The 27,872-nt window shown below is 41.7% G+C and overlaps 3 protein-coding genes across 5 annotated transcripts; 1 reads left to right on the top strand and 2 right to left on the bottom strand.

Moving 5' to 3' along the window:
* Window positions 1–208: 208 nt before the first annotated feature.
* On the bottom strand, window positions 209–11,763 carry LOC107217108 (2-oxoisovalerate dehydrogenase subunit beta, mitochondrial). 3 transcript variants are annotated; one of them, XR_006906390.1, is made up of 9 exons: window positions 10,829–11,031; window positions 10,071–10,148; window positions 9,333–9,535; window positions 9,080–9,235; window positions 8,574–8,745; window positions 8,273–8,418; window positions 8,030–8,116; window positions 6,900–7,159; window positions 209–455 (listed from the first exon to the last, which is right to left on the bottom strand). XR_006906390.1 is itself a non-coding variant. In XM_046746412.1 (8 exons), the coding sequence occupies exons 1-8, from the start codon at window positions 11,668–11,670 to the stop codon at window positions 7,019–7,021; spliced, it is 1,020 nt and encodes a 339-aa protein (XP_046602368.1). In that variant the 5' UTR covers window positions 11,671–11,763; the 3' UTR covers window positions 6,386–7,018. The 3 variants fall into 3 exon arrangements, 2 of the variants coding, with proteins under 2 accessions (XP_046602368.1, XP_015509967.1); XM_046746412.1 differs by lacking the exons at window positions 209–455; window positions 10,829–11,031 and adding an exon at window positions 11,634–11,763 and having other exon boundaries at window positions 6,386–7,159; XM_015654481.2 differs by lacking the exon at window positions 209–455 and having other exon boundaries at window positions 6,386–7,159.
* Window positions 11,636–19,941, bottom strand: LOC107217099 (centrosomal protein of 290 kDa). The gene is given in 22 exon segments (XM_046746408.1): window positions 11,636–11,774; window positions 11,832–12,092; window positions 12,193–12,394; window positions 12,471–12,637; window positions 12,702–13,097; window positions 13,342–13,489; window positions 13,605–13,819; window positions 13,890–14,088; window positions 14,178–14,393; window positions 14,473–15,239; window positions 15,323–15,620; window positions 15,695–17,002; window positions 17,067–17,232; window positions 17,324–17,597; window positions 17,693–17,834; window positions 17,903–18,093; window positions 18,153–18,285; window positions 18,364–18,602; window positions 18,671–18,807; window positions 18,916–19,051; window positions 19,142–19,426; window positions 19,494–19,941. Coding segments are annotated over 22 exon segments (6,138 nt in total). The 5' UTR covers window positions 19,674–19,941; the 3' UTR covers window positions 11,636–11,696.
* Window positions 19,849–24,294, top strand: LOC107217104 (maternal embryonic leucine zipper kinase). Its single transcript, XM_015654478.2, has 13 exons — window positions 19,849–20,048; window positions 20,195–20,444; window positions 20,590–20,740; window positions 20,829–20,938; window positions 21,051–21,204; window positions 21,337–21,443; window positions 21,511–21,678; window positions 21,772–21,969; window positions 22,067–22,208; window positions 22,298–22,387; window positions 22,905–23,128; window positions 23,215–23,318; window positions 23,390–24,294. The coding sequence occupies exons 2-13, from the start codon at window positions 20,301–20,303 to the stop codon at window positions 23,679–23,681; spliced, it is 1,884 nt and encodes a 627-aa protein (XP_015509964.2). The 5' UTR covers window positions 19,849–20,048; window positions 20,195–20,300; the 3' UTR covers window positions 23,682–24,294.
* The last annotated feature ends 3,578 nt before the right edge of the window (window positions 24,295–27,872 follow it).

The following is a 27,872-nucleotide window of genomic DNA, read 5'->3' as shown; positions in this document are numbered from 1 at the left end:
ATTCGATATTACGATAATCTCGTTGAGCGATAAAACTCGCGTATCGTGTGATTCCGTTTAAGTCTCCGCGCCGCGCCTGTGTCACATTTTACAAAAGCACAGAGATTTTCCGGTCCGTTGAATGGTCGTTGCGGTTCAACGACTAATGGAATTTTAAAAGAACCAAAATTACTTACAGAGAACTGCACACGCGGCGATTGGCTCCGCCTTTGACGGGCCGATACAGACTAATTACTGGCCCGTCAAACTTTTCATCAACCGACGCAGGCCGCCCTCGACTGGGAACCTTGAACTTTGAGCCTCGCGCCTCGCCTCCTCCTCGTCCTCCTCTTTTATTTCATCGATAAATATTTTCACGACCTTTCAGCTCCGCCGAGGGTACCGCGTAAATTAGCCTTTCGGAGTAAAGGGTGAGCGTGTACAGGTGGAAGAAACGGGTAACGCAATCATGTCAGCTGAAAGAATAAGGAAAACGCTGATAATGTAAACTGAGGAGAGAAGAGAGAGAGAAAGAGAGAGAAAGAGAGAGAGAGAGAATTTTTTTAACCCTCTGGTTACTTCTGTTCGGAGAAAAAGGAGAGCTGTTGTAAATACTCTGAAAATGAGAAGAAATAAGAGCTTTTTGAGAGAATTTTTTCTTTGACCAATGTATCTTGAGAACAAGATAATGGATTTCGGTTCAAATCGATGCGGTTCTTCCTAGCTTAGAACTGAGTAGGTTTTTAGTAAAGTCAGCTGACCTGCATCGGTAGTTTGCGAGATTTGTCATTGCATTCGAATTCGCAAGTTTCGAATGGTCGGAAATCCAATGGCTCAACGTTTCGAAAATTCAAGTTTCGATAGAGCAGGCTTCCTGAAAATAATGTTTCGATAGAGTATAATTTCGAAAGTTAAAATATACTCACACAGCGTAATTTACTCAACTCGTGGGTATAAAAAAAAATCAGAAAAACCGAGAATCAGGATGACCAGGATTCCGAACGTAAAGATATCCAAAATCCGAAACAAAGAAAGATCAAAGTGGTGAAATTTCACCACGCCAGAAATTCACAGAACTGAAAACAGATTTTTAAACTTTCTCATTTTCGCGCTTTCGGAACTTTGACTCGACGGAGCTACGCTCCTTCGGAATTTCCCCCTTTCGGAACTTTGAGCGTTGGATTTCGGACTATTCGAACCGTTTGATACGTTTCGTCAAAGTTTTATTTCTTTTCTTCAAGTTCCCCCGCCGAGGCATTCGGAATTCGGCGTTTCCGGAACTTTTCAAATTCCGAATTCAACCCCGCTCCGCCTTCCCGCAGGCTCGCAATCAGCATCGGCAGTGGAACAAGCCGGGCATGGTCGGCCACCGCGACGGGTCAACTCCGTCTGGTCGTATACGGTATCACGTAAGTGGTACACAGAATCGTTAAATGTCACTGAATCTGGGTTATATATTACATGTATCAAGCGTTACATGTTACATCGGCTAACGCCCGTGGCCTACAGGTTGCTACAAATTTTCCATCGACATTTCTGCCCTTATAATTTAAAACACCCCAACTCAATTTTACAGCTTCTCCGATTTGTCATCAAAAAAATACACCTTTTTCCCGTAAAGCTCTGTTATTTCGAGTTACGATCGTTTAAATTGCAAGCCCAGACTTCACTTATTGCGTATTACAAACGGCGGAAGGGTTTATTAAATTTGCCGAATATGGCCAAATAGATGTTTTTTTTTTTTTTTCACTTCAAAGTAATGCGACTTGATCCGGCAAAAAAGTGGTCAAAACAATAATTCTTGATATCGAGTAAAACAAAATTTATTTCAATTGAAAGAACATTTCTTTCACCGTATTTGTTGAATTCATCAATTTTTTTTTTCGCACTATCGGTAAAAATTCCGAAACCCGCGCGCATCGAATCGCAGATGAGCTTTAATTATTAAAAATGATTCGTCGTCCTGTAAGGGAAATGGCTTTTGCACTTACGGGTCGGGAGATCGATAACTCTGAAACGCGATGGCGGTTCGCTTTTCGTTTTGCCTTTGTTATTGTTGAAAATACCTGGAATTGCGCGGCGGTGACTGGCTTGACATTATTAGAAGTTTGCAGATTGATAAGGTGCCGAGGAGCGATAACGACCAGATTGTACAACGTAGCGCAAGCTCAAACCGACGACACCTGCCTCGATAATCGGTGCAGATAACGGATTCGCGGAGGGCAAAACATCGGACGCAACTCGAATTTCCGTTTTCGGTAATTAACGGCAATTAATCGATCTCCGAACAAGACGATGAAATACCGAAACCGGGTGGCCACAAAATTTTGGAAAAAAATTCCACATTTCCAGGTTTGACGGGACTTGAAAGCCAGTTTTTCCCGACATTTTCCCAGTTCTAGCAACAAGTTACTAAAACTCTGTATTCGGTTAAAATTCAATTCGAATTGAAGAAAAATATAATGTAGAAAAAAGTTAATTTAAGCCAATTTGTTTCCTCGACGAAAAAAAGTAAACTTGTTACGTAAAAAAAATCAGGTCTAATTCGAATAAAAAATTCCTTGACATTTCCAGGTTTTCCGGGTTTGTGGCGATCCTGTTTTAAAGAATTACAGCTAAATTGAAAGCAGATCGATCGATCGAATTTGAGGGAAACTGTACCGAGGGCGAAGCCTGCGTACGAGAAATAAGAGCAGCACGTGCGTGCGTAAGGCGTCGGTATCACAGACGGGGGCGAAAGGTGCGACAACCGCGTTTTCGGTGAGAAATCGGGGATCGCATACGTCCCGGAGGCGGTTTAAGGTGCGCGGGGTTACGAACGCAACCAAGTTGCACTTTCTACCGGTTAAATACCGAGGTTCCGAGTCAAGTGCAGCCGCGGGGAAGAGGAGGGAGGACCTCGTCCAAGGGCGCAGAGGGTCCGAAATTTGGGGGACGGTTCGGTGCACCGGATGCAGAAATCGGGCGGTGTCAAAAATTCGGTGAAAGTGCGGAGCGGCGCGTCCGCCTTGGACATATGGCAGCGGCAGCGGCTGGCAAAGCCCGTTACTATTGGCGAAAAAATCGTCTAATAAACACGAACCGGTCGACCTTCGATATAGGTAGAGCTTGGCTCAACGCCACGGAGACTGGCTCCTTGCCTCTGGGGAGAGTATACAGGCGTATTTACAGCGGAGCTCCTGCTCGGCGCACTGTTGCCAACTTTCACGCGACGGTATCATAATACGCAGAGAAAGAATGTGGTTTCCCTTTCAAATTACAAAATACGCGCATATCTGTTCAGGCTAAGCGCGCACGCACACACGGACACAGATTTTACGCTGCAGGCCTGGATCAACTCCGCGGCAGCGAACTTCCTACACCTTTACTTTGCTTTGCTTTGCTTTGCTTTGCTCGCCGCAGCGTTCGCCATTTTTACATCATGCATCCGAAGTCCCCGCGTTTCTTTGTGCCTGTGCGCAATACCCGCGTCGTCTGGCGTAATGCATGTGCAGTCGTACCTGATCGACCCATATGCGAAACCGATTTTTACTCAATTGCCCCGCCCGCTTATCGGTCGACTACGATTATGCCGCCTTTATCCATATGTCATGCCTATTTGCCAACTTGACATTTTTCAGCCCAGTTCCAGCCTTTACCAGTCATGATCCGATTTCGTACCGCGGTGCATGCCCGGGGTTCGTACGGTTATTGGAATATCAAATTTCCCGACTTTTTCAGGTATTCGAGCCTGAAAATATCATTTTTCCACTAACGTGTCGAAAAATATACCGACGAATAAAGACAATTTCTTTTACACGTTACTACCTAGTAAATATCTTACTATCTGACTATCGATTTACAGAGAACAGCCTGCGATTTTCGGTAAGAAAAAAACGAAACAAGGTTTGGTATCAAGTAACATACGTAGAACGTACGAAGTGCGACGAAACAAAATACTAAGTACAATTTTTTTTCTTCTCAAGATCGATATTACTCCGTGTAAGAACGAGTTTATTTTTTTCGAGACGGACTAAAAATTCCAGTCCTATTTTGGAAATTTCTTGACTTCTCTCGGTTTTCCCTGTGCGTACGAACCCTGAATCCGTGTCCGACATCTATTCGAATGGGAGGCAGACTGGGATACAACGTACGTGCGTTACATATTTCAGTCTACTATTAACCATTTCGGCATGTTCTTATAATACATATACGTGTTTCCCCAAGCGCCGCGGTTTTGTGGGTAAATTAATTATCGATTGTTATACGTCGCGTAGATCGTTAACCTTCCCTTTGGGACTCGGAGAGAAAATTCTCCCAACAGTCACACGACGAACGTAGAAAATCCTAGGTGACTTAAAACAACCGCGTCTCCTTCTTCGACAGGCACAAGGAATGCCCTCATTTACCCAAAACGCGAAAGGAAATGACCCCGTGAAAATGCGGGAAAGCAAAATCGCCGGTTCAAACGCTTCTCGCCTCCAGGGGCAAGAGACTCGTTATTACGCACCTATTTTTAATGAATTCTCGACTCCGGTCGTCGCGGATACTGCATCGAAGTTCGCGGACTCCGAGAACGGGTTCCTCATCAGCATCTGTGTGTGCGCATCGGGTACAGCTGGTTAAGGTATATATGCTTAATGCCTACATTCAGCGACGTTCTATCCGGGACGTCTTTTAAAGTTCACGTCCTTCGGAAGTCAGACGGATCAGCTTTCCTCATCGTTAGAATATAGGTATGTACACTGTATATTTTGCAGGTATTACGTACGTACATGTATGATGTGTTACATGCCGATCAAGTGGAAGGAAATCACGCTTGCTTTTTCAATATCGTCAATTTTAATCGGTGCAATTTGACAGTGGACGATGTTGCAAAGAAACGTATCAAACGCACAAATCTCGAAATCATTTCGCAGCTCGCCGATTGATTATCTAATCCTCAGGTAGTAATCGGTACACTGTAAAAAACATGCGGTGTCGACTTTGACGGAATGTTTTTTGGTATCAATTTAAAGTTATCTGACGTTCAAATTCTAAAATGATCACAAAAATTTTTCCATAGTAGTCCACATCGGCGCTGTTGGTCGATTTTGACCGCCAATTTTTTACAAGGTAATTGTTGGGTTATTCTCAATGCATCAACATTGATTGTATGAATTCGACACCCCCCGCAGTGGAATTGTTATACGGTACGCACGGGGGAATTTTTGCTTATACAAAAGAGCCGAGTAACCGGACGGAAAGTTCTACTACTACGATCTTTCACAGAAATTGGAACATTTCGTATTATTTCTCACAAACTTGTAAATACGCATAGTTTTTCGTGAAGAATTGTTAAACTTCCTTGAAAATTGTAGTAGCTTGTCGATCTTTTCCCGAGAGAAAAAACAAATTTGACGAAAATCTATGTAAATTTTTGCACAAAATTCTACGCAATGTACGAATTTTGTTAAAAATTCGTATAAAATCGTAGAAATCATTTTCATCAGGGGGTATTATTGTACATTTACGCGCGGACGATGCCGACTTTACGGATTCAGGCACGACTTCCTTGATACGTCAAGAGGGCTTTTAAGGATCAGCAGCCTGATCGTCGGAGATCGCGTACACAAGTCGTTAATTTTGACAGGCGGTAATTCAGGCCGGCTGATCGACGGAATTGGGCCATGGTCAGTAGGTAGCCCTGTAAGAGCCGGTGAATTACACGTCCACACCTGGTCGCGAGTCTCGCTCGGTCTGCGTGCATACGTGTACGTACACAATACAGCCAGTGTATGTATTCTGTATCCGGAGCAATGGTGCGATGAGGTTTTTGCCGCTTCGGGGCGTTTCGTTGCGAAACCGCATATTTTCGCGTATTATATATACCCGATGTCTATGCAGTCTATGCCTCGGCGCTGGTTCTGCGTATAGTACATCAGCGCCTTGTTGCAACAAATTGTCGCGATTCGTTGATGCCGATTTTTGCTGTATCCGGGAGAAAAGAATCGCGTTACTACAGGGTTCGTGACATGACTTTGCGTCGAATCGACTCGAGTATTTTTGCACCGTCGGCGTTGATTTGATTACCCTTCGCAATCGAATGACCGATTGTACGAAGCGTTATTTTTTGTTTACCCATATCCTGGGTGTAAAATCGCGATCGGCTACTTATCGAGCGCTCTGATTTATATCGACCGTGAAAAGATCGAATATCTCCAAAGATTAGATCGTCGTTTCAGATTCTCGGTTAGCCAAAAGCTGGCGAGCAACTCCCGCACGCTTGTTTTCCCCACTTTTGTCACCGCGTCGTGTTATTCGATTTCCACTACTGTTCTTATCATTATATTATCCTATGTCATGCGGGATCGGAGACGTGAAATGGAAAGAAAATTACGGGAATAAATTACGGTTCTAGAGTTGACGTACATATAAGGTATACACGTTACGTACAATATTTTTATTATCCTGAATCGTTCCATTGAATTAAACTTGATTTTCTCATTTCCAGATCCCTTATTATATTGGGAACAGAAATCACGTACACCGCAGACTTTCAGGCTGTATGATAATGCCTGTGTACAAACCGACGTGCAGTTATAGATCATGCAGCAGCGCCCGAGCGGCAAGGACGTCCTTTCGAATCATTGACTTTTGTCGCCGACTGCCTACACACGTACACATTTCTACCTAAATCCATGTATGTACCCGGCGGGAGTAATTAAGAAAAACCGGATCGCGCCACGTCTCGATGTCCGTGTACTTTCGAAAATTTTCATCCCCCTTACCACACGATTCAAGGTTTCACCCGCACAAGTTACGGGATAATAAAAGTATTTCCCTGTCGGGGAGAGCGCACGAGAGCTCTTTGCAGCTTAGAATTTTCAAGATATTATATTATAACGTACATGCGAGATAGGTGAAAGTAAAAAAAAAAAAGAAAAACAAAGAAATTGTACATTAAAGTATAGCCTTTGTTCCGCGTTGCGTGTAATGAAGGATTTCTTCTTCCACTTCCACGTCCTTTGAAAGAGGATCGGTCGGGTGCGACGATTTGGCGTCCTGGAATCGAGGATTATCAGTAGTTGACGATGTTCTTGACAGCGTCGAAGCACCGCCATTTGTCGGGGAGATAAAAGGGCTCGAAAATGTGTGGAAACGGCGTGTCCCATCCTGTGACTCGCTGGATCGGCGCCTCCAGGCTCAGGAAACACGATTCCTGTGCATCGCGTTATTTTTACTCAAAAGTTACAAGGTGTGCGTATAAATTGTTACTTTATCGATGATGGGAATTACTTTCGTAATCTGTGCGAAAATGCGAGCATTCGTTTATCTTCGTTGAAAAAAAGGAGGCTATGAGTAGAATCTACCGGCTTTTTTGCTGATGCGATTGTCGTTTTATATTTACAAATATTTATTTGTTACCGTCACAACGCTTTACGGCATTACGCGGTTTACTTCCTCGATACGTGACTCATATTGACGTAAGAAGACAATGTAATACGCTTAAAACGTCATCGAATTATTGCCGTTATAGCACAAAAGGCCTTGCGTTAATCGGAATCAAATTTTTATACGGTTGTAAAAAAAACACCTCGAGCATCCGCATCTGCACGCGATGCTTCCGCTTATTGTTATATCCTTTCGCCCGGTAATATTTAATCCACGCGTCAATTCCTCTTCGATTACGATCTCGCAACTCCGTTTTCGAGACAAAAGCTTCGCCGAGTCACCGAGCAATTAGGAAATGAAAGTTTTAGAAGGTGCATTCGCTCTTCCCGATCGATCGTCCGTGTATATCACGTCCTTTTTTATTATATGATTAGCATTGCGTCCAACAGGAATATCGAAAGTTTCATTATAACGAGCATGCGCTGAAGAAAAATTTAACGGTTCAACGATTAGCTGCGATCGGAATTCGGTAAAAATTTCACAAAAGAAAAAAATCTTTAATTCACACTAAAAAAGTCGAGCCCTCCCTCCATTATACCCTCGATATTGAATCTCGCGTGAGTAATCGGATGTTTCTGGATTGATGAAATGACGAACACAATGTGAAATGTTTGTTGAACGGTAGGTTAAAGTTTACCTGAATAGTAGCTGCTATTTCGCTTCCAAAACCGCAGGTGAGCGGTGCCTCGTGGGCGATGATCAATCGACCGGTTTTTTTCACCGACTGAAAAGCAGTTAACGTTAAATGAGTTGATTATTTTGATCATTTGATGAAACCGCAGTGTATAACGTTGACTTCGACAAATTGAGGAAAAATTTATATTCCTGGGCTATGCGCACGTCTCGACCCTCGACGATTCGAAACGGGGATTAAAATCACCTGAGAAACGGCATCCACGTCCCACGGGAGGATTGTAACGAGGTCAATCACCTCGCAGGAAACTCCGAGCTTCTCCTCGACGAGATTCGCAACTTCGATCAGAACGTGAACCTGAGTTCCCCAGCCGACGAGAGTTACGTCGGTGCCTGAAGAACGGAGAACATTGATAAAGAAAGAAGAATGTGCGCGCGTGCGTGCGTAAGTTTGACTTTTTTTTTTTTTTTTTGTCGTCATTAGTATCGCAGGGAAACTTCACGAAGATGGTTAAATCGAAATCAGAGATGCGGGGAAAGCGGCTGACCTTTCCTGACGATTTCCGCCTTGCCGATTTCCGTAACGTATCTGCCGATCGGAACCTCCTCAACCGCGGCACGGTAAAGAATTTTTGGCTCAAATATTATGCAGGGATCAGGCTCGGCCACGCAACTCATCAGCAAACCCTTGGCTTTTATCGGTCCACGAGGCACCACGACCTGGGGACAATTTGCAAAATTTTAGAAAGAAGTACACGTTGCGAAGGGTTGCGTGCTTTTCTCCCTTTGTTTTAATTCCAAGTCACGTCTCGTTATTATTATTATCATGATTATTATTATCATTATTACTAAAACAGTCCAGAGCCGCGCGATGCTTAAAAAAACAAGAAACTTGGACGAGTTTTTAATCTGCGAAAGTGCGGGTGCGAAATTCAGATGAGTCAAGGGGAAGGATAAGGGACAGCTTTCGGTCACCACTTGTACGATCGACCCTTTGAATATTTTCGAATGAAAATCGATTTTTCTTTGTAACGAGGATACGACGTGAACTGACCTTGAGGCCTGGAGTGTGAGCGAAATAAGCTTCGGGTGATTGGGAATGGTAGAGACCGCCGTGACCGACCGCTCCGCATGGTGCCCTGACGGTCAATTTTCCGCAATCGTAGTCTCCGCCGCTGCGGTACCGCATTTTGGCAGCCTCGTTGACGAGCTTGAAGTGAAAATGATTTTCATTTCTTTTATTTTTTGTTCCTGTAAATTATCTTCAACCTTAGAATCGCCGGAGATCGCGGCAAGTTTTTCCTTACCTGATCGAAGGCGGGGAAAATATAGTCGGCGAATTGTATTTCCGCAATTGCGGTCGATCCCATGTTCGCGATGCCGATGCCGAAACCGACGATTCCCTGCTCGCAAAGCGGCGTATTGAATACCCGATCTTTACCAAAGCGTTCCTGAAGACCCATCGAACACCTGAAGACACCGCCGAAGGCCACGTCTTCCCCGAAGAATACTGTTATAAGCGTGGATATAAGGTATGCAATGCGTCAACTTCCATTTGCTATTGTAATCCATTTCTCATTCGTAAAAGTAATTTATACGTCATTATCGCGACGGTAGAAGAGAGAGATTTATTAAAAAATGATAAAAAAAAAAAAAGAAAAACTAAAACTAAAACGTAAATTTGGAAATTCGTATATACCTCCTATACCTACAGTATTAGAAAAGTGACGATAAGATAAGAATTATTGTTTGTAGTAAAGTTGGAACGACTTTTGCGTGTGTACCGGTCGTAGATTATACGAATTTGGGCAAAAATAGAAAAAATGAAAGGAAAGTGTATACAGCTTCTCAGTTATGATTTCTGGTAGAATGTTAATGCAAATTCGTAGATCTTATTGCCCGATATACACGGTTCGCGAAATCTGCTTGTTGGATAATGACAAGATAAATTTCACGTACTTTGTAGATAAGTAAATGGTTACGTTCACTTTACGTACAAATCATCGAATCTTAGCAAGGTAGTATGTGTGAAAATGGTATATTACCTGCCGATTCGTCCGCTTCCATGCTGAGTGCAAGGCCGTTGTTTATTGCTTTGAACATGTTCATCTCTTGCGTATCACCTGTGTACACGTGCACGTACATATACATACAGGTATGCAGTCGTATAAACGGTCAAGAATTTCTCAACGATGCGAGGTGATTCCTCTCGCAGATAGAAAGAGAAATTGGTAACAGAATCTCTACAATCAATTCACGGGTATGGTAAAAATATCGCAATAATTTACGACCATGTGATAAGTTGACGTTTGAGCGTGTGAGAACGAGCATTATATCATTATTATTATCGTGTTCTTTTTTTTTTCGTTCAACGTGCCGACAAGCGTTAATTGCGAATCGGTGAATAAGTATAACGTACATATCCTTCGCGAATCTGGTATATAATGAAAGACCTTAAGTAAAATCCTGTATATCGAGTAGCCCCGCGGATAGCCAACGACCTCGTTCAACTTCTCGTATGAGAGACGAAAACAAAAAGAAAAAGAAAGGGGGTAGGGGGGAGGGGGGGGGGGGGGGAGCGGAGAAGTAAAATGACGAGGAAACCACGAACTGGTGCAAGAGCATGATCCGCATGTTGTAACACACATCACCCGATCGACGCTGCCGTTTCTTTTTCTTTAATTTTTATTATTCTCATTTTCTTTCGAATCAATTCAAAGTAATGAAAAAAACAAAACAAAAAAAAAAAAGAATGAAAAAAAAACAAGGAGTCTTTAGACTTCTTTTCATATTCGTAGATTACCGGAATTCGTTGGCGGGGATTCCGGTGCGTAGGTGAAATGCGTTCTTCCGATTCCTGCATGCCGGATTGTTGACGGAGCGACGGCGGGGAAAATGCTGCCTGAATTTGTTATTGACAATCTTGTAACGTTGCGGAGACGCGAACAGAACTTGCTGGTAGCCATGCTCGTCAAATACTGTGTTTCGTAGTGACGCGCGGGCCCCGTTATCGCTAACACACGCAATATATATTGTATTAACACACAAAGCGTTATCTCGACCTGGGGTTTACGCAGGGTCGTGACCTTCACCGGATTTCGTAACGCGCGCAACATATTCGTATCTATATCGCGTACATTACATGTATGTACATAGATACGTAACATTTGGCAATCTTATATACCGCAGTCCGGACTTTTTGATAACCGTACGAATTATTAATTAACATACCACTCACACGGTTTCGTCTTTTATCTACATCGGCAGTTTATTTTCGCAGATACCGATTGCCCGCGAATTGCGCCACACGTCGTCTCGCATCTTTGAAACCTGTTGAAGAATTTCTCTCGGAAATTTCAACTTTCACTTTTCCTCTGTTATGAGAGAAAAAAAATTATCATTTTTTCATATTTCCTCGCAGGCTTTCTATAGATATAGAAATACTTGGGTACCTTGAAGGTTCACGTGCGTGTATTCGTCTTGATCCGCCTTACAAATTATGTACTGTTTTCGGCTAATTTCAAATGTGTGTAATAAATATCGGTGTCTTGCTTCGTCGATTCGTTACTTATCCTTAAGACTAGATAAAATAAAGAAAGAGAACACACACATGATCGTCGATGACAAGTCCAGGTTCATGTTCATCCTCGACTAGTTAATTAAACATACTCTCAGTCGTCCGGAGTTGGCGGCGATACGTAGCACTCTGGTATGGTTTCCAAGGATTGTTTAGCCTCGAGCATTTGGATCTGAAAGACACAGTATTTACGCTTTGTTTTACCCACTGTTCAATTTTTCCAACGCACCTTCTGCCGCAATGATTTTTCGTTAATAGCAGCCCTGGTCAGTAGCTGTTTAACTTTGTCAAGCAGTTCCGATTTGTGCGCAAGTTGCTGCCTTAAAACGCCAATCTCTCCCGCGTTGTCCTCTTCCTTCCGCGAATTCTCAAGCATCGCTATTCTTTGTTCGGCTAATTGGAGGTCGGTTTCTAGGGCAACAACGCGCTGCTGCGCTCTTTCGTATTGCCCGTGAAGGGACGAAGTGCTTCCGCCGCTGTTTGGCCTTGTCTGAATAATAAAAGGAAGAAATATTTTACTGCCGGTTGACTATCACCCTGATCGAGGTATTGCTCAGGGATATCTCGCGAGCTAATTATTATTTTATTACCATTGATTGCGGGTGGGGATTCTTTTTCGCGATTACTTTTAAACGCTTGTTCTCCGCTTGGAGCTTCTCGATTACCCGCTTCAAAGTAAACACGGTTTTCTCGAGTTCAACGGTTGATTTGTTTCCATGCTCGTGAGATTCCTTTGGAAATAAACGCGGCGATGATTCGGTAGATTTTTCTACTTTCAGTAGTTCCACGTATCTGGCGATCAGAGATAATATTGCAACTTATGCGTGCACTGTTCATTCACGACAACAACTCGGACGGAGAGACTTACTTTTCTAAATGCTCAACCTTCTCCCTCAATCTCGGGGTATCTAGAACAATACGTTCGATCTCAAGCCGCAGCTCCAAGTTCTCGCTTTCTAACTTTAGATTGTTCTTCTCCAGGACGTCTTTTGTCGCCTCAAGTCTCTCCAATTGGTCGACGACATACTCGTTTCCCTGATAGATTGAAATAAAGACTGAACAGGTGAACAAAATGAATATACAGATATAAAATAAATACCTTGGTCACGGTTTCCAGAGATGAAATCTGTCGTCGTTGTGCCTCGATCTGTAAAATTAGCTGTGACGTGTCCGCACTCTCGAGACGATCGGTTAGTTCTCGGACTCTGCTTCTCAGCGTGTGGCATTCGTGCTGAAGATCTTCCAGGATATCCGTGTGGTTCAACGTTCTAGGTCTAGCGGACAAGCTACCAATGAGGCAGCCATTTTCGCACCTCAACTTACTTCGTAGGTACCATTTTTCACGCTCCATGCAGGACACTACTGCTCTGAGCTTCTCGTGATTCGCTTGCAGCTTGTTGTACTCCTCTGTCTTATCCTTCAATTTTTCCTTGAACTTCTCAGCCGTTTGTTGCCATCGTTTTTGCTTGTCCCACAGTGCTAGTTCCTCTGCTGTCTGTTGGCATATGAAACGAATGGAAATATTAAATTACATGAAAGCTTTAACTATCTGAACGTAAAGCTTGAACATAAATTATGATTTAATGATTATGAGCACGCTCTCGGGACCGGAAACCCATAACGCGTACAAATACCGGATTTTGATGATTATTTACAGTATTTCTAAATGCAAATTTATTTGTCGCGTTATGGTTTCCCGTCGCTTAAATTGTGCAACATTTAACTCGAGTGAAGTATACTTTGAGTTTCTTATTTTCGTGCGTGAATTTTTCTCTTTCCAGTTGTAGTTTGAGCGTATGCAACTCTTCCTCTAATCCCCTCGCTTTTCTTTCAAGTTGTATTTCACGCTGAGAGTTTCTTTGTTCGTGGGTTTTAGCTGCCATGTACCTGGAGATTTAGTCAATGAGACAGTGTAGTAATATTGGTACAAACGGTTTACAAAAGGCTAACACGAGTATGGCTAAGGGGAAATTTTTAACTCTACAGTGAATTATCTTCGCACCTCCGACTCAGCTGCTGTTTGAGATCGACGATCTGACTTTTGTAATTCTTCTCTTTTTCCGCCAGTGCCTGTAGTTGCTTACGGGCAAGATCCAACTGAGATTGCAACTGGTTGGACTGAGCTCTCCCAATACTGTTAGTGATCTCCTGCATCTTAGAATCATGAGCTACCGTCTGTCGCGAAACTGTGTTTCTCTCAGCGAGTTCCATCTCGTTCTTTAAAAATCAGACATGTTTGTACACGTTGATATCATTCACTAAACGATTAAAAAACGTCGTGTGTTACCTGCAGCTCCTGATAAGCTATGTCAAGCTCGTGAATTCGATTATCCCTTTCTTGCAACTCTTTGGATAACAAACTGTTTCCCTTAGCAAGCTGCACTCTGTTGTCAGATAATTGTTGCCTCAGTGTATCAGCCTCGAGCTGCCACTTGTCGCGCTCCATTCTGTAGCTCTCTAGCTCATTTTTGTGCTGTTCATCTAATCTGTATCAAACAAATTGGATACTGCGCGTAAGGGTCACGGGGGCAGCCCGCTTTCAACTACATTAAAAATTGATAAAAAAATACGATACCTTCCTCTCATGTGGTCCATGTGCTTCAGTCTCTCTTCAGCAAGTCGATGCCATCGTTCTCCCAACTCCTTAGCTATACTCAAATCAGCCTCTAGTGTAGAAACACGTTCGTTCAATTTCTCAGCCTCTTCTTCCAGGTCGATATTCTTGTTTCTATCTTTATGCACTTTTTCTCTGACTGGCAAAGCCTCGGGCAAATGAATGTAGTCGTTTATTCTGACAGGAGTGCAAATTAAGTATTAACAAAAGAAAAATCAACTCTCCATTTCATTGTTATAAAACTACTGCGTCATACTTTTGATTCACCTGTTGCTGCATTCCAGCTACTCGAGCCTGAAGACTCTTGATTTCCTCCTGTAAGCGAGCAGCTGCTTTGCTGTGTTCATCTCTGTCTTCTTTCAACAAATTTTGGTACCTGAGAATGGTTTCTTCCTTTTGAGTAATAATTTTTTGCAAACTGTTGACCGTCGATCTCAGGACTATTTTATCGGAGGTCTCAATGTCTGCAACACTTGGATTGAACTTTACAGGTTCTTCAGTTTTTTCGGTTACTGTACTGAGCAGAGAATTTTTTTCGGCAAGTTGCTCATTCAGAGTGGCTATTTTTTCTCGGTACTCTGCAATTTCCAACTCGTACTTTACAAGCAAAGCAGATCGCTCCGAGGCCAGGGATAACGCTTGATTCAGTCTCTCGTTCAGACCTATTTGAGAAGTGTAATCAGTTTGCCCATCTTCGTTTGACTCATTCCTGACACTGGTAATTGGAACCGCTTCCTGATCGCGGTGGACTTGCGTCTCGACGGAACGGCTCTCTATGTGCGTTTGCACAGCGATCGAAGCCGTTTCTACATCTACAACATCTACGTCTACATCGATGATGTTTATCTCTGGATTTTGATTGCTACTTCCGTCATCGTTATTAGACGATCTACTCCAGATTTTTTGTATAAAAATCATTTCCGATTCCATAGCGTTTATTAAAGTCTCCTGAGATGCAATTCTGCTATTGACTATTTGCAGTTCATTTTCAAGCTGGTTTATTTGCCGTTTATATCTTAGCTCCTGAAAACATCGCAAAGATAAATGTAAAGAAGATTTATTTTAGATCGAAAAAGACAAGGCCTGATACTGCGGTATCTGCTTACCCCAAGCTTCGACTGTGAGCTCTCTGAAAAGCGGTGTATTATATCCTGCACGTCTGGGTTTCCAATTTGCTCTTCTAATATGTTTTTAAGTTGTTCAACAACCTGCAAGCGCCCAGCAAGGACATCCTGTTGTGCTCGAATATTGTCAGCGTTCTTTGTAGCCTCTTTCAGTAACTCATCAATAGCCAGCCGGTCCACTTTCGATTTTTTTAAAATTGACTCAAATCGCTCCAATGCAGTTAACGACGTCGAGCCAGCGTACTGACGTTGTAAAAATTCTATTACGTCTAAGTAGCTCCTGGGAAGAAAAATTTGTATTGAAGAAATTATTTGCAATTAGCTACTCATTTTTTATTCACTTAATCAATTTACCTGCAACGGGCGTCACACTGCTTTTGGCAATCCCTGACATTCGCAAGAGAGTCTTCAGTCTTTTGCTTCAATTTAACATTCACATCTTGAAGATGCGAAATTTCATTCTGGAGTAAGATATTTCGCTTGCTTGTCTCAGCCTCGAGAATTTTACAATTTGTCAATTCGAAGCCAAGCCTGGCGATAATTTCCTTGTCTTCACTGACTGACTGAAGGTCAAGTAGTTGATGTCTCATACTATCCATCTCAAAAGTTTTTAGAAAATTCTGAGCCGCATGCATCTGCGCTTCTTGATCTGCAATTTTTGCTCTCCTTTCAGCGTTTTCATTCTGAATTTTTAGAGACGTAACTTTTTCCTCCAATTCACATATCTTTGTCTCGTCTGGTTGACGAACACCTTGAACGTACTTTGACAATTGTTTATGCAGCCCAACTATTTCCTCTTGTAGCTCAAAATTCAGCTTCGAAAATTGCGCAACTTCAGCTTTGTATTTTGCTAATTGATTTTGTGCATTTTCGTGTAATTTGGTAACATGACTAGTTTGTGGACCATGGTCAGGTTGTTTTTCCAGATTTACGTCGCTCTCATTACCAGTATATTCACCCTCCGAGATTCTGACGGGGTCCTCACTTTCTCCTAGTTGGGATTTCGCTTCACTATGGAGTGCTGAATCTTCCTCTGCATAGACTCCTCTCTCCTCAAGCACCATTCTCAATCGGATACATGCTTCGTTGTGTTTTTCTTTTAGCTCGTTGAACTCCACTGAGCTAACAGAATTAGACAAGTTACTCTGAAGCGTACTGATTCGCGCGTCAAGAATCTTATTAGACTTTTCTAGATTTGCAAGTCTTTTTCTCAGCTCATTTTCGCTAGCAATGTACTCCTTCTGCCTGTTGTAATATTTGGTCGACTCTCTACTGAGCAACTCTTCGAGAATTTTACATTTCCGATTTATAACAATTGTCTGTACAGCGTGTTCAGCACTTTCTTTACACATTTTCACAAAGGCTTTTTTAATCTCCTCTTCACCTGATTCCAAAACTTGCCAGTTCTTTTCGTACTCCTCTAAGTGAACTTCCAACCTCATGATCGTATCTTCCAGCTCATTTTTCTCTTCATAGAGAGCGGTCCTCTCTATTTGCCATTCGGACTTTTCATTTTCGCACGAATCCTGCGCATCTATAGGTCCCAAGGAATGACGGGGCTTCACCTCACCAGTCTCAGAGACTGAGTCTGATGTCGTTTTTTTTAGCGAATCATTAAGAGCGATCTGTCTTAAAATTTCATCTTTTTTTTGCAGCTCTGACCTGTAATTGAAACACATTATTAAAGTAGAGACGCATTTTGTTATTCCATTTTTTTGATTCCCACCTAATTTGTCTTAGCTGCGCTCGAAGCTCGCTATTGCTACCTTCTATTGTGTTCAGACGACTCTGCAATCTCATTGCCGGATGGTACCAACCAGCTAAATGCCTCACATCGAGTGCTTCCAAAAGTTGTTCCAAGGTTTCAGACTGAATTTCGACGGCGCAAGAGCCTGGTTTTGGATTAAGATTTTGTTACGTAGGGCAACAGTTGGTTCGTGAAATTATCAGCTACTAAGGTAATGTGAAAGCTGTATAAATTACCGTCTTGTTTATGCACGCTGTCCAGTATTTCGTGCATCCCCTTTCTCAGAGCTTCATTTTCCTCGACAACTATCCGGACATTGCTTTTGATCTCCTCAATCTCATTCATATGCCGCTGTGCAATTGCCTCTCTTTCCACAAGCCAGTTGTAGTTTCCCTTTGACATTTTCATTGGGGTAGTTACTACGAGATCAGATTGGGTCTCCGCAGTATCTACATGTGGAACAATTGTCTTCTCTGCTAAAGCCGTCAGTCTGTATTTCAATGCTCTTACCTGTTAGAACGATTAAAAAAGAATAGATTATTAATGAGTAAAAATTGGGAATGCCGAATGATTCAGGGGAATAAATACAAAAAAGGTGAACTCACATCAGACTTGAGCTCAATGTTTTCTTTTTTCAAAAATTCATTTTCTAATTTTATATTTTCTGCCTTTCGCAACTCCTCTGTATGTTTTGATACAATTCCATCTACAGGAATTGTCTCATCAGGTGGTAGTTCCAATTTTTCACTGTAAAATTTGACTTGCAAGAACAAAACTATACAATATGTCATCACTGGAAAATTAATGCTGCTTACCACAAAGCAACTATCTTCATTTCTTGTTGAGAACTCAGCTCTTCCATTTTGTTTATAATGTGAATAAGGTCCTCAATATGGTCCTCTTTTTGTTGCAGTTGGGATTTTAGATTCCTTAATTCATTGGTCGCTTCAGCTAGACCGTATTCACTATTCTCATAACGCTTCAACATTATCAACGCCTCGCACAGCTGAACAAAGAAATTGCAGATGAAGAAATTGTTCTATGGAAAGTCAAATGGTTTCTTACCTCCTTACTCTTTATTTCGGCATCGCTTTCTGTTTGCGCTAAAACGTTTTGTAGATTTATTATTTTTTCGTTGGATTCTTGAATTTTTTTCAGCAGGTTTCGCTGCTCCTTCCGTCTGCTGCTCTTTTCAAACCTAGACGAATTGAAAATTAGTACAAGGTTTAGATGAAATGTGATGCAAATGAGTCTAGCTATTTATTCACATACGGACCTCTGTGCGTCTGCTTTCAACTTTTCTATAAGAATGGTGCTTTCGTTCATCTCCGTTACAGCCTCACTGAGTTTATTCTGCAATTCTTCTATCGCCTGGTCTCGTTGTTTGATAATTTCATTCAAGTGAACAACTTGTGATTTATTCTCATCCCTGATGGATGTTAATGAATGGATCATCGACTGTGAGAGATTTTCTCGCAGCGCAGTTATTTCAGCATCTTTTTCATCGAGTATTAGCTGAAATTTAAATTCCTGATTCATAACGATATTCTGTAAACTGAAACCAGAAATGCAAAGATTTTTACCTTCCACTCAGTTACCCGAGCATCGATAGCTGTACTAAATTCGTCTATAACATTATCTCTATCTAATTGCTGTGCGGTTATAGCCTTGATTTGACTCAGCAGAGCTTTGTTTTCTCTGTCACGTTCTGCTAATTTTTCTATACATAAAGAATAAAGGTATGAATGTTGATTATCCATAACAGCTGGTCAATCGTAGTAATCGAACCATTGTAATGAATGGTAAACTTCATTCAAAACTGTTGTACCTTTGTACAGTGTATTCTGTCCTTTCAGAGAGCTCAGCTTTTCAGTCATCTGGTTCATTTGTACCGTTGAATCCTCCATTTCTTCTTTGATTAATCTCAACTTTTCCTTCAGTGTGAAATTTTCAGTTTCTATGGTCTGTACAGTGAATAAATTGAACGTATATTAGCAAATAGGATGACTAAGAATTCACACAAGGATTGAAAATGTGGAAAAAGAATGAGACACCTCGAGTTCAGACATGAGAGTAGCAATCTTCTGATTTCTGTCCCTGGCAAGGCCGCTTCCGGAGGACACAGCGCTATCTTCATCGTCGTTTACCAAGTCTGAGGCAAGACCTGCATATCAAAATCAAATCGTTAATTAACCGATGCTGGATTATATATGCAGCTAAATTCTGAACGATCCTTTCTTTCCCTCACTTTTTTTTCTCTTCGACGCCGACCCGGTCTTGGAACTCATCGCTGAAATCTTTCCTTTCAATTCGTCGCATTCTAGCAGCAAAGACTCGACCTGTTGTAATCGATTGCATGTAACGAAGGCGTGGCGATTTTTAAAAGGTTGACCAAGTAATAATTACCTGATTGTCTTTGTGCTGCAGCATTTCTTGAGATAGTTTCATCAAGGCTTTTAGGTTATTAATATTCTCGACGTTATCAATATCGCAGCTTACCACCATGGGAAATAAATCCTCAATCTCTTCGTCCGTCAAGGCTGCCGGCTTGACGGACAATACTCGTTCCCAATTTATTCGAGCCATCCTCTACGGAGAGTAAAACATGTTTACGCTCTGGATAACACTTCGAAACATCGATTTGGTGAGATTTGGCGTTTGATGTTTGCACGCGCTATTCCCGTTTCCATGGAGACGGGTAACACGATATTCGAATTGTGCTGCTGTCCGACGGAATATATGGAAAATTCAAACGTGAACGCTGGTAATTTTGATAGATATATTCGGTTTACCGATAAAAAGAGAACGACTACATCTGAATTTTACAACGATGTATAAAGTTGAATAAAATTTTTCAATGGAAATCTGCAACATTAACCTAAGCAATTTTAAAAATGATATCACTCTGATTCTTTTTATGCGTCAATGCCTATGCTACAGCTGCTACAGGGATAAATCGGGGTATGTATTTCGATTTTCTCTCTCTTTCTATCCGCACGACCTTACCACTTGTACTAACCTCTGCATCTTGCCCACTCTGTGCGTTTCTATCTCTATGGCGGGAGCGCGGTAAGCCGATTGGCTATCAGAAACTGTTTACGTTACAGAATTGGCGATTCAAATATTCTGGAGGTTAAATACATACAAATTATAGCCGATACGTCTCGTTCGGAATTCCAATAACGAGCACGAATTACAGGATAATTCTGTATAATGGTGCGATATGCGGCTCTGAAGGGGCTCTACGACGTCGATAAGACGATCGGCTGTGGTGGATTCGCCAAAGTTAAACTCGGCACGCACGTAGCAACAGGTGAAAAAGTTGCCATCAAAATTATGGAAAAAAACGCCCTGGGTGTAAGATCATTACTCAACATTATTCGCTCTACTTCGTTCAAGTTTCACCCAAAACTATGCTTCTTATCCTCGCATCTTCTTGAACAAAAATCCTTATTCCTGGCGTCGCGCTACATTTAATATAAAGTTCAATATTCATTTGCAGGATGATTTACCTAGGGTTAAGATGGAGGTGGAAGCTCTGAAGACGCTGGCCCACCAACACGTCTGTAAGCTGTACCAAGTGATCGAAACTGATTCTCACTACTTTATGATAATCGAGTACTGCTCTGGTGGAGAGTTGTTCGATCACATAGGTTGGATATCAATAATTTTCTCGTTTTAATTACTCGTTGTTGATAGATCAATTATTGTTTTAAACCACCGATTCATTCCTCATTTTAGTCGAGAAGAACCGCCTCACCGAAACAGAGTCACGGAAATTCTTTCGCCAAATTGTTTCCGCAGTTGCCTACCTACACAGCTTGGGATATGCTCACAGAGATCTGAAACCAGTAAGTTAACAAATAATTTGGAAACTATATTTTTAATAAGAAATAATATAATACATGTACCTACGTAAATAACTTCAGTTGTTAAAAATTCGTGTATTTTTGCAATAATCAGGAAAACGTTTTATTGGACAAACAGCAGAACTTGAAACTGATAGATTTTGGTCTGTGTGCAAAACCGAAAGGTGGAATGCAGGCACATTTGTACACATCTTGTGGTTCTCCAACTTACGCAGCTCCTGAGCTTGTTTTAGGTGCTAAATATTTGGGTAAGTAATCAATAATTTTGATATTTATCCGCTGGTAAATATGACTGACTAGATGCAACTTGGGATTAGAAATAAACTGTCTGTTTTATTGGTAGACAAATTCTAATTAATATAAGTCATGCTTTTGTCCAGGTTCAGAAGTAGACATTTGGAGCATGGGCGTGCTTCTTTATGCCTTACTGTGCGGGTTTCTACCGTTCGACGACAGCAGTATTGAAAATTTGTATAGAAAAATTCTCGTAAGTATTCACGAAATCAAATTATCATTTTCCTGTTTGATATTCCATATTGTATATCTCATTTCAGAGTGGGAAGTATGACGAACCAAGCTGGCTCTCGTGCAGTAGTAAGAGACTTATACGGTCTATGCTACAGACAGATCCAAAGAAGCGTATAACCATTCAAGAACTGTGCAATCATCCCTGGATAACTGCGGGATTTTTAAACCCCGTTTCATTCAAAAAGAATACCAATGTTAGTGGATTAAAATTTATCACCATTAATATAAACTTTCATGCTTCCGAAATTATCAACCATTCTATTTGACTTTGAACCTTTTATTTGCAGTTTGAAAAGGACAAAGAAGTGCTGGTCACTATGTCAGCAATATGTCACGAAGACCGAGAACACATATGGCAAAAATTGATGGAAGGCAGCAGAACTGATTATCGAACTGCAACTTATTTACTTTTACTCGATAGGAAATTACGTGGACTTCCTTTGAGGTTATCCTCTGCATCTAGGACCCATTTCAGAGGCAAACTAGTAAGGCACTTGTATTTAATTCAAGGAAGAAATTCACACCACCAAGAAAACACAAAAGCAACAATCCCAATTATAACAATCTCCTGGTTAATTGTAGAGTGTTGAAAATACACCAAAGGCAGATCGAAACATGTCAAATTTCATAACAAAATTGGATCAATCGCCGGGAAATAGGATGCTCTGTAAATCCCCGGTCATTGATACGACTTACACCATGTTACAAAAGCCTTTGGAAACCGGTGGGTGATCGGCATCAGTTGAATCTTTGTTACGTCTTGTAATTTGTCCAAGTTATAAGCTGTAATGCAGCTTTCGATTTTTCACGCAGATAAGAATACCGAAAATGACTTTACCGAGCCGAATATTCCCGTTCGCAAGAGATTAAGAAGTAAGGATGAAGACGACGCAGCATCGCCGAGTGAGTGTTGCGCTAATTGAAATTTCTACCCCCGAATTTTTTAACAGAATTGCTAAACCATAGAAATACTTGTTGATATTTGCGTGTGCGAGTCCGAATTTAAATTGGTCTGAAAGTTTTGGCGAAGGGTTGAAGTTCAGTTTGTAGGCACAGGTGATAAAGTTTAGCGCGGAAAGTTTCTACAAGTTCGTACCAAGAGTTTAAAATATTACTTGGTCACAGTTGCTGGATCGCAGGGGACTTTGGTCGGATAATTACCACAGCAGTGCCCAAACTTCCAAACAAACACAATTTAAAGTAAAGAATCTCCGTTTCCGCAGAACCTCTTTCTTCCCTCCCTAACCAACTACCCCTTACCCCAAGATGAACAGTCCATACGTTAACATTAATTCGTCCTCACAGTCATCCTGGCGCTTTGTGCCGTCCTTCCCGATTAGGAGAAGGATAACGGTTAACGGATTATTATCAACAGCGCATAGTTTATCGAGTTACAATTATATTTTTCGTTCGTTTTAAGTACCTACGAAAAAATCTACCGATCAGGAAAAAAATCCCGCAACGCCAAAGACGCCGCAGGGAACAGATTTTAAAGGTAATCTATCCTCGACACCCGGTAGTGCGAGAAAAGTCATGCTCGGTTTTGAACGAGGCCTGAACCGCGTCAGGCACGTGCTCACGCCGAAACGTCGAGCGAAGAACGAAAACACGGATCCTGATCAGCCGGTGCTACTCTCTGGAAAGGTGGTTTTTCCTTCCTTCAAAATGTCGATACAACCTAAATTGCGTGTCTTTACTTTCTACTGACACAAAGAGCGGTCTTATTTTAGGGGCTGTGCAACATTTCCTCAACGTCTAGCGACTGTCCGAAGCAGGTTCTGGCCCAGCTGCGACGAGCGCTTCATCGCAAGGGTATTTCGTGCAGGCAGAAAGGGTGAGCGGCCGATTTTCGAGGTCTAGAAACCCGTGATTGACATTTGTTAACGCTGCTCTTGGCTTTTCCAGGTTCGTCCTGCTCGGGGAAACCGAATCGATAAGCTGCAAGCCTGAACCCAAGACCGGAAAGGACAACGCGCGTCCGTTCTCGGCGCGAAGCGCCTGTTCCTTCGAGCTCGAAGTTTGCCTGGTCGACGGGCTTTCGGATGCGAAACCGCTCGTCGGCATCAGACGTAAAAGGTTGAAGGGCGACGCTTGGGTTTACAAACGCGTATGCGAGGAAGTCCTCGCTCTCGCATCCGACGGTGACGAAACTGCGCAGCTATCAGCGTCAAACACAGAATCGAACTGTCTCATCTAGTTACCGACTGTACAACGTATACGAATTATTTATCTCGAAGAATTCACATTAAGCAATATGGCTGTAATTAAGAAACGGAAAATGATATCGGCAGTTTCGTATATGAGGGTTAGGCGCGATTTCGAAATATTTACCTATTATACATTCCGTGCAAGACAATTGAAGACAAAAGTTCTCCACTTTTCACGTCGGTTTAAAAATATTTTAAATTACTAAAATCGTTTAAAAATACATTCGTTTTTAATTCGGCAATTTTTTTCTTTTTTTTTTGTATTCTTTTCACGATTATCGTTACGTGCGTATGTATGCCCGAAAACGTATCTGAAATTTTCATCGCTTTTAAAACGAAGAGAAATAGAAAGAGAAAAACAGAGAAAAAAACTCCAAGTGGCCAGGGTACTGTGATTTATCATCTTATTCAAAGAAACATGAACGATCACAATTGTCTCTCTATTAGTTAGCAATATAAAAACGAAATAATTTTATAGTCTGTGTATAGTATAAGAATAGAATAATTGTCGTTCTACTAGGGTGAGGAGATGATATTACTATTTTTTAAACATTACCTTGTATTTTGTATTTTTTTTTTAAATATAATTCTGTATATGCAATATAATATATAAGTACAGTATAAAATAATTAGGTGCACGAGATAACCGATTCAATACACTATACCTATCTACAATACTCTGCCTTACGATTATTTCTACCCCCTATCTGGTTTTTTTCTATACAGAAATAATGAGCCCGGGTAATATAATTTGTGATAAAGTACTAAGATAATTCGTCTAGGACGTGGCGCCATCTCAACAATCATTTCGCGGACTACTTTTACCGCAACGAAGCGGATTGTCATTGGGCTGTTAATTAATGTACCACTGAAGAATGATTGTCTCTGTGTGGCGTCACTCGCATAATTGATTTGAAATCGTCGACGAAGAAAAAAAAATGCATACAAACTTATGCGATACATCTGGCGAATTCTTATCGGAAGTTATAAAATTTGGCATAATGTACGAGCTTCCTTTCGTAGACGTTCAACTACGTAACCGGTCGTTGAAATTTCTCGCTTTTAAAAAGGATGGCAAAGATTTCGTCCATAGTTATTATACTGCAGCGAATACTGTGTATATATATATATATACATATATATATATAATGTATTATGCTTAACATTTTTTTTTCGCTTTAATTAATAAAATTCTTTAAACCGACGGTGGTTTTACCCGCCTCACTCCTACAAACCCAACTCCTTGTGTCTCGACTTTCGAGGAGGAGAAGGAGAAGGAGGAGGAGTATGATGATGATATAATTATTCATAACGGAAGTACAATTAAGGAGCGGCGGCTGGCGAGCGATGCTTCCTTTCCTAATTACACTTCCGGATGAGTGGTCATTATAGTTATATGTAGTTAAATAGGGACGTTTCTCCGCCTCCCGACTATCGGCCTCTCGATCAAAAAGATTTTCGGGCACGATCAACGCTTCTTCGAATTTGAAATCGTATCATTATAGCCGTACCGATCAGATTGCTTCGAGATCATATTCTCTCGGAACGTTTTATTAAAATTTCTCACCCGAGGCCGAAGGCAAAAAAGGATGCGATCTCACTAATGGTCAATTTTTTTTTACCTCCAGTTAGAATTTTATTACGAAGCTCAGCGTCTTATTTTCCCCAATCAACAAGTATTGACCTTTAAATTGAATCGGAAGTTTGAGGTTTCATGCTGTAAAATATTTTTATCCAAATATTGAGAACTATGTACGATGTCGGTACTTATGCATTGAACGGCGGAGATTATTGAAACTAAAACATTTTTTGAACATTTATACTTCAGAGGAAGAGAACAGTGATTATTAAGGTGGCCATCCATCTGAGGTGGTCAAAATTCCAAAAGATTTCCTATCGCTCGTACAGAGGAAGTGAATCAACACTCAAGAACGAGTTTTTTCACCGCCGTATAATTTATCCGTACAGCGTAGAGAGTTCAGAGTTTGATTTTACTTTTACCTGAAATAGTTGTACGTGCCCATTAATGTATACACGATATACATCCTAAATTTTTGTAAATAATTTCTTTGTTACATTCTTAGCGCGTAAAAAAAAATTGAGCTGCAATTATCGAACTCGTTTTTACACACTTCGAATTGACACGTAAACCAATTCTCTGACATAATGTTAATCGTGTAACACGTGTACATTTTTTAACACGTTAAATTCTACGCTATGGTTGAGCAAAATTTTTGCTCGTCGGTCCTTTCGAGAGGGAGTTTAAAAAAAAAACAAAGAAACAATAATAAAAAAAGGCAACAAAATGGGTAATTTGAGGCATTCCGCTCCACAGTATGTAGCAAAAGGAATCTAAAACTGGCTGGCCGGGCCTCTTTTGTTCTTTTTTTCCTCTTTCTTGTCAGGGGTTATATTCCTTCTTGTGGGTAACTGCTCAATTATCGGTTAGCGAATTGCCTAGCCCTCGAGTATCGAACCGTCATCGAGAGCGTCTCGATGCCGATGGAAGGATGAAGCGCAGTCCGGCGCAGCGCAGCGCAGCACATCGGAACGGGGCATAAACCGAGAAAGTCGTTGGAGGTTTTACGTTGATCGATTTGTGGTGATTTTATGCCCTTGCCTGTCTATACCTGAAACACGGCTCGCGGTGTTCCGGAGTTCAAACAAGCCGCGATATTTTATATCTCCTGTAAATCCGACACGCCGTTTCACATATATTCCGTCGCGTTACTCCCGCTGCTGAAAATTTCACGCAACACTTGACTCCTTTGTTGAGGAGTCTCTGTTTCTCTCTTTCTCTATTTTCTTTTTTTTCTTTTACTCTCTATTTACGACCCCCGTAACTCGGGCTATAGCCTGGATTTATCAGCGATCGCCTTTCTGCAAGCGATCGCTCATCCTCGGAAATTCGAATATTTAGCGAATCGGTTATCCGATGTCACTTCGAATTTGCACTTCGTGCTTTTGCGCACCGATCATGATTTCTTTTTAGCGAAAGCCTATCTGTCGAGTCAACTGGTGTTGCCGCTTGGTGAAATTTGTCGTGAATATATGAGTATCCGAGAGGGGTGTAGAAACAATCCCTACATATCCGTTTCAACATCGTAGACGATCCACCTAATATGATCCTCGGTATATTTTTCTAACCGAAAACAACTTAATCCGTCGCATGACTTTTAACTTGAAAAATATTCTCCCTCTGCGTTTTTAAGAGAGCATCCGGAAATCCTAGACGAAATCATACTCTGATGCCTCGAAAAATACTGTATCAAATCTCTATACACCAGAGAATTGCCTCGATTCCGGAATACGCGTAACGACTCGGCCGTTCCTTGCTCGCGAATTACTCATACCCAGGTATGTACCTAGGTTGCTTATACTTACATATAAGTTAGTTACGTTACTTAGTTCTCGGCACGCGCACGTCGAGTCTATCGCTTCCGGGCATCAGCGTGCTCGCGGGCCGCAGCTAATTGCGCTTTAATGCGCAAGCGGCGTTTCTACATTCTCCTCTCCTCTCCGCTCTTCTTCCATCCCGTCCTCTATATTCTATCATCTCTCTTTCCCCCCTCTCCATAATTCCTCCAGCCCCCTGCAACTCCCATCGGATATAATACGTCTTCTTTTCCCCGTCGCGTTGCGGGCTGTCGGCGCAATCTGGAGCATCTAGAAATAATGGAAGACCAAACTGGTCGCGGTATATACGGTAATCGGAAATCACCTACGCAGCCTCTGATTGCCGGAATTTGACCATCGGAACAAGGCACGCCGGGGCTTTCAGGTCCGATATGGCGGAAATCGCTGCTCCTAGTCTGTCCTATTTAACGATAAAAGACTTTTTTCACTGATTTTGACAAGTTAGGGGTGTCGGAAAGCTCGCAGGAACTTTTCCGCATCTTCACATTTGGGTAATTAATCTTACGCGATCTGTCGATTATTGTCTCTCCGACGCCATATTGCTCAGCCTGTAGGGATCGTCATTTTGCAATGCGTCACATGGTGAAAAAAGATTAAACTAACGCAACTAGGCTAACAACTGACGATTGACAGTCTTTTTTCGCGTGTGGATAGTTGAACAGGTATAATATCGATTACGTCCAGTTAATTTACGTGACGCGAGTAATTTGAAATCCAACGAATTACGATTTGCTTCTTTTAAAATTGAACACTTACCTTATGTG

The sequence above is a fragment of the Neodiprion lecontei genome, chromosome 1, assembly GCF_021901455.1.
Source record: "Neodiprion lecontei isolate iyNeoLeco1 chromosome 1, iyNeoLeco1.1, whole genome shotgun sequence".
NCBI classification, from domain to species: domain Eukaryota; kingdom Metazoa; phylum Arthropoda; class Insecta; order Hymenoptera; family Diprionidae; genus Neodiprion; species Neodiprion lecontei.
The sequence above is the reverse complement of the archived record's forward strand: the minus strand, read 5'-3'. Positions and strand labels throughout refer to the sequence as shown.

Coding starts and splice junctions, on each gene's coding strand:
- LOC107217108 (XM_015654481.2), bottom strand. CDS start 10,991: ATGGCTACCAGCAAGTTCTGTTCGCGTCTCCGCAACGTTACAAGATTG. Junction 10,149..10,828: donor ATCCCCGCCAACGAATTCCG/GTAATCTACGAA, acceptor ACGTGTACACAG/GTGATACGCAAGAGATGAAC. Junction 8,117..8,272: donor ACGTGGATGCCGTTTCTCAG/GTGATTTTAATC, acceptor ACTGCTTTTCAG/TCGGTGAAAAAAACCGGTCG.
- LOC107217104 (XM_015654478.2), top strand. CDS start 20,301: ATGGTGCGATATGCGGCTCTGAAGGGGCTCTACGACGTCGATAAGACG. Junction 21,444..21,510: donor ATTTGTATAGAAAAATTCTC/GTAAGTATTCAC, acceptor ATCTCATTTCAG/AGTGGGAAGTATGACGAACC. Junction 23,319..23,389: donor ATTTCGTGCAGGCAGAAAGG/GTGAGCGGCCGA, acceptor TGGCTTTTCCAG/GTTCGTCCTGCTCGGGGAAA.